We start from the raw sequence: 6,241 nt of genomic DNA on the forward strand, positions 1-6,241 counted from the left end.
AGTCTTTACCCGCAGCATCAAACAAGTCAAGCTTCAGAAATAATGGCATGATGCCAGAAATGCTTACCCCAACTCAAAGACAACTGTTGCAAGCAAATTTTCTTCAATTTTGCTGTCCTTTTTCAACACAGCTAGATGTAAGAATACAAAATAATCTGTTTTATATGCTTCCTCACATCAGTGGGACACCCGGTTTACTTTCAATAAAATAGTTCCTAAATACACTGCACATTGTTGAAAACCTGCCCTTGCGGCTTCCTGTTTAAAAAGCAGATTGACTGTCGGTTTAACGATAACAAAGTGTGGAGTTGGGGGAACACAGCAGGCCAGGCAGGAATCAGAGCAACAGGAAAGCTGACGTTTCGGGTCAGGACTCTGTTTACTATGTTCACACGTGAGTCTTCCCACCTCAATGTATAAAATGGAAAGTAGAAAGAAAGGAGCATGGTCTGTCTGTTTGAGATTGACTCACATTTCAGCAAATGTCCAACAGGCAGAGGGGGCAAAGAATATTCTTTCTCCAGTGCAACACCCTTCCAGTGTTTTTCATGTCTATAGAATGATCATTTCCAAATTGTTCGACAAGCATTAATTTTTCAGCATCCATCCCATCCAGTAATTTTAGAAAGACAACAAAAAAAGACAGCTAATGATTTTATTCAGTTGAACACAATAAATGCAAAGAACAATGTTTTTCGAATCACCAACAATTTGTACACAGAATGTTACAGTGATTGCATTGACAGATTGTATTTCAAAAACAATATTGCATCTTGTGTCTCTGAATTTACTGTAACTGTTTTTTCTCCCCAGCCGATTCAGTTCCCATTTTAAAGGTCTGCTTCACTGCTGGTGGTGAACCTCCAGGCTTTTGGGACAATAGCCGTTTTTCAGGTGTGAATCTAATCAGGTTGTGTTTTTAGAGACTCCACTCCTGGAGCTGAAAGGCACTGAGAATTGGATCAGAACAGCGCTCTGATGGTGTTGATGACATTGCCAGGAGGAGAGTCTCCAAGAACTTCTCTACAATGAGTGCTTAGCTTGCCCTGTGATTATAGAACGTCAACCGTTATCCCCAGTTGTTCACCAAAGGCCACCTATCAGAGTGACAACTTGGTTGAACCATCCCTCCCTAGCCCAAGGGAGCGTATCAGGGTAGAGCGTCCCTAAACTTCCTCCACTTCCCTTCTTCCCCGTCCCAACCCCACCATTCTTGTCCCATTTAGGCAGCTGAAGTTTGCATACCGCTCAGTAACAATTAGGGAAGTACCACGGATTTGGCTGAGCTGATTGATCAATTCTACCAACAACTTTTATTCTCTTGGGATCCCAGATACAATCCACCTCCAGGTCACTTGGTACCATGCCACAGTTTGGAGGACACCAGGCAGTATCATAACCATGATCATGCCATGTCTTCTGGAGTGGGTGCCCTTGACAATTTATCGTTTTGACCTTACCCACATTAACTCTTAATTTAAGCACAACCTTCTGACTCTCAGGCGTATTCAATGGATATCTGCAGGCTTTCCGAATATCCCGACTGACATAGACTCCACGGCCCAGCATGCCATCAGGGGATTGTTTGAAACCATACTTCAGAATGGTATCTACATGGTTGACATGGGTGCCATGGTACATCACATAGACCTTGCCGTTCTTTGGTCTATTGCAACATTTAAAGCATGATTCAACGAAATGACGTGCATCCTCTTCATCCCACTTACTTTCATGAGCACATGCCATGCTAACCGGTGAATTTATAAACTTGATCTTGAACTAAAGAATTTTTTAAAAATGAAGAAGAAGACAATTTAATTCTGTGCTGAGTCCCTCGTGTTGTTATTGCTCATTAGCAAACTTTATTAATGGCACTTACACTGAAAAAGGCACTTCCGTTGAGTAAAGATTTTGGTCCCAACACGATGCAACATTTAAAAGCTGGTCTCTGCTGTTGAGCTCCTACTATTATCCCCTTTCTGAAAAGGTGCCAGGGTCTCTCACTTGATGAAAAGCTCTCTCTCCTGTGGAGATCAGGTAAAGAGAAGATTTGGTTTGACTCTGATGCCTGAGGAGTGAAAAAACTCCATGTTACACTCAATCCAAGGCTCACACAGAACGATCCTCATGGGATGACATGGCAATGTGCCCACACCCCAAAAATGGACACAAACATAAATGATGGTATCAACTTTGAGAAGTTGTTCGTGGCATTGTAACAAATCCTCAATCATCAACAGCACGACTCAGCAGCTCTTTTGCAGAACTGTTTGAATTTGCACTTTGTGATTTCTTTTCAAAAACAAATTCAGAATTTTAAGAGCTTTGTGTCAGCTGCAGATTCTTTGATAGTACTCTTGCCTCGAGTCTAAACGTCTGGGATTCAATTCCTACTTTGCGACTTGCGCACAAAAATCTCGGCCAACAGTCATCAGAAGTTAAACAGAGGCCTAATTTATCTGAAAACAAAAAGTGCTGGAGATCACAGCAGGTCCAGTAACATCCATGGAGAGAAAGCAAGCTCATGTTCAGAGCTGTGATAAAGAGTCATCTAGGCTAGAAACGTTAGCTTGCTTCCTCTCCATGGATGCTGGCTGACCTGCTGTGATCTCCAGCAATTTTGGCTTTCTGCACAGATTCCACCAACTGCAGTAATTTGCTCCTGCTTTATTTATCTGCTTGGCTGGATGTAAAAGATCAAAGAACAGCAGGGTAGTTCTGCCCAGTGTCTTGACTAACACTTAACTTTCAATCACAAATGTGGATTACTTTATCATTGTCATATTACGGACAATGAGAATTTGCTGTGCGTAAGTTGGCTGCACATTTCCTCCTCTAAAACATTGGCTGTAAACTTCCTTGAGATGCCCTATGCTGTGCAAAATGGTGCATTGATGTTTCTATTTTGCTTTTTTTAATTGTGTCTAGCAGTCTCAGTTGTCTTATCTTTATAAAAATATGTTTGAATCTCTGGGATAGTAGGAACTGCAGATGCTGGAGAATCTGAGATAACAAGGTGTAGAGCTGGATGAACACAGCAGGTCAAGCAGCATCAGAGGGGCAGGAAGGCTGACGTTTCGGGTCTAGACCTTCTTCACTCTGGTCTGATTTGATAGTATTGAAGGTGATATTTCCCATGCTATTGGACATTTGTTTGCACAATGCTCCATGACTCACAATTCTGAAACATCACAATTAAGAATCACGATTTGCAGTGAAAAATATTTATTCTTCTTTGTTAGACTTCATTCCTGTCCCTTGTTAGAATTCATGGGCACAATGCCCCAAATTTTACATAACACTCTCGATGTCATTTCAACAGAGTGAAATCGTTTTCCAGGGAACATGTTGGGAAAGATTGAGTTGTCCTTACAATATTGTCCACGTACAACATCCAATTTTAAATGTGGTCACATCAATCAGAAAATATAAGGTGGAAAGCATTTCTCAATGAACTGGGCACTCTCTAAAACTAACTGACAAGCTGTTATTCTCTCATTACAAGCTGCACAAAGCTCAAAGTCAACATTGCAAAGACGAATTGAATAAACAGAAATAGTCATTGCTGGGGAAACTCAGAGATTAAACACACCGACTAACTATCAGTTTATTGTTCTTCACACTTACATTCCACTGGTCTCCGGGAACTGATCTCAGTTCAGCCATTTCCTTCCTGATAGAGGAGCACTGTATTAATTTCACCTCTGAAATTAAATTTGGAATCTTGCACTCTGCTGAGCAATTTGTTGTTGATTTGTAATTGTCCATTTCTCTTGCTTCTCATGGCCAAGTTCACCAATTCTCAGAAATCGTGTTAAACTGTCTCATGCACTTGAAGATTCCAATTCTCTCACACAAAGATCATTAAAGTTTCTTAATTGGCTCAATCCCAAAGGGGCAGTATTAGTTTTTGTTGTTCTCCTTTCGTTACCACTAAGTTTACAAAATATCACACACTGCTGCAGATATACTGCGTTGCACAATTCAATAACACGATTGTACACTGACCATATTAAAGGCACTAGAAGAGCCGATTCGACCTATTTCTTCTCATGCTGTCTCTTTAAAACATTTATTCAGTAAATCCCATTCCCCCGCTTTTCCCGCCATTCTGCTTGCTTTACAAAATATTTTCCTATTTTCATTTTGTAAAGTTGTTGAATCGAGTTCCACATCCCTTCTGCCAGTACATTCCAGATTTTAACAAATTGCTGAGTAGAGACAGGTCTCCTCATCTCCTTTCCAATACTTTTACAACTTAAACATTAACTGAACAGTCTGAAGTTTTTGGTACTTACCTCTTTCCTCAGTCGGTTATTCTGCCGAGAGACAAGATCTGGATTTTATAGGCTAATTATGAAAGTTTCGGTTTCCCTTTCTCCGAAAGAATGCAACGTTATTTCAAATAACCTGAATTTAAATACGAGGTTTGATCTATATTAAGACGCTCAAGTTAAACCCAACGCCCTGAACATTTTAATGTTTGTAATGGAGTCCCCCCTTACTCCCTCAGGAATCATTCAGATAAGTCAGATTTGATAGCCTTCACTGACTTTCAGATATGAGACATTGATATGATTTTCATTGATCAAGATTAGTTGTTCATTCCTTGAACAAGATAGCTGGGATCAATTAAAAATCAGAGATTGAGATTAAAAAAGGATGATAGCAACAGTGATTAAACAAAAAGCAAGGGACTGCAGATGCTGGAAATCAGAAACAAAAATAAAAACTGCTGGAAAAGCTTTGCAGGTCGAGTGACATCTGTGAAGAGAGAAGCAGAGCTGACATTTCAGGTCCAGTGATCCTTCTACAGGATGTTCTAAAGAAGGGTCACCTGACCCATAATGGTAACTCTGTTTTCCCCCCACAGATGCTGCCAGACCTGCTGAGTATTTGTGGGAATTTCTGTTTTTGTATCACAATAGTGACATCCAATCTTTCAGCAGAGACTGTCCAAAGCACATTGGAGTAATGTAATGAGGATCTAGAACATGACTAATATTCCACATGCACAGTTGTCTCGAAGGGGAGAAAATTAAACTTGTATCTCTCGTAGTTATTGGTAAAGATGGTCGCAGCCCATTCTCAGTCTGTCTGAGGTCTTGCGCACACATAAGGTTTGGGGTCCAGAGCCAATCTTGTTAAAGACAGATTCTACAACCACTGATAAGTCTGCTCCATGAGAACTGAGTGACCATTCATCCAGACATTTGTTTTAATTTGTTCTGATTTGATGTTGCTAAGCAATTTAATAGCTCCAACCCACATGCAGGTGGACTTTCCAGGGTGTACAATCTCCTGGATACAGGCCTACCAGTTTTCTTACTCAAGTCAGGCCTCACAGTACTCCTTTGCTTTCTTGAGCCCACACACCGGGAGCAACTACAATGCCTTGCTGACCCAGATCCTGAAGAACGTTTTAGCCATTTGGCAAAGGCTTGGTTTTCTTTTGAGATTTTGCTGTGGGCTGACCTAGGGTCCCTCTGCTCAGGATATGACCTGCCAGAGAGTCTGTGATTGTCTTCACTCAACTAATCTTCCACAATCACAGTCAGACAGGTGACAGTGTCCACTTACATTGGGATGCCCTGTAGCTCCCACACTCCACTTGCCACATTTTCTAATGACAAGGCCTATTGTGGTACCTGTTTGAAGGCGAGTTGGCCTTAAGGTAGTAGGCACTTCTTTCCAAACACTGGGCCGAGTCTTTACCCGCAGCATCAAACAAGTCAAGCTTCAGAAATAATGGCATGATGCCAGAAATGCTTACCCCAACTCAAAGACAACTGTTGCAAGCAAATTTTCTTCAATTTTGCTGTCCTTTTTCAACACAGCTAGATGTAAGAATACAAAATAATCTGTTTTATATGCTTCCTCACATCAGTGGGACACCCGGTTTACTTTCAATAAAATAGTTCCTAAATACACTGCACATTGTTGAAAACCTGCCCTTGCGGCTTCCTGTTTAAAAAGCAGATTGACTGTCGGTTTAACGATAACAAAGTGTGGAGTTGGGGGAACACAGCAGGCCAGGCAGGAATCAGAGCAACAGGAAAGCTGACGTTTCGGGTCAGGACTCTGTTTACTATGTTCACACGTGAGTCTTCCCACCTCAATGTATAAAATGGAAAGTAGAAAGAAAGGAGCATGGTCTGTCTGTTTGAGATTGACTCACATTTCAGCAAATGTCCAACAGGCAGAGGGGGCAAAGAATATTCTTTCTCCAGTGCAACACCCT

General features: G+C 41.2%; 1 protein-coding gene across 1 annotated transcript in view; it reads right to left on the reverse strand.

The window, feature by feature from the left end:
• Positions 1-1,248: 1,248 nt before the first annotated feature.
• The window catches only part of LOC109920996, an 8,842-nt gene continuing 3,849 nt past the window's right edge, over positions 1,249-6,241 (reverse strand). Inside the window, exons 4-6 of the mRNA XM_048593930.1 lie at positions 3,628-3,776; positions 1,880-2,068; positions 1,249-1,779 (exon numbers count right to left, since the gene is read on the reverse strand). Coding sequence (XP_048449887.1) covers positions 1,249-1,779; positions 1,880-2,068; positions 3,628-3,776 — 869 coding nt within the window. The remainder of the gene's footprint in view (positions 1,780-1,879; positions 2,069-3,627; positions 3,777-6,241) is intronic.

The sequence above is a fragment of the Rhincodon typus genome, unplaced genomic scaffold (assembly GCF_021869965.1).
Source record: "Rhincodon typus isolate 14 unplaced genomic scaffold, sRhiTyp1.1 hic_rhity00004618, whole genome shotgun sequence".
Lineage (NCBI taxonomy): Eukaryota > Metazoa > Chordata > Chondrichthyes > Orectolobiformes > Rhincodontidae > Rhincodon > Rhincodon typus.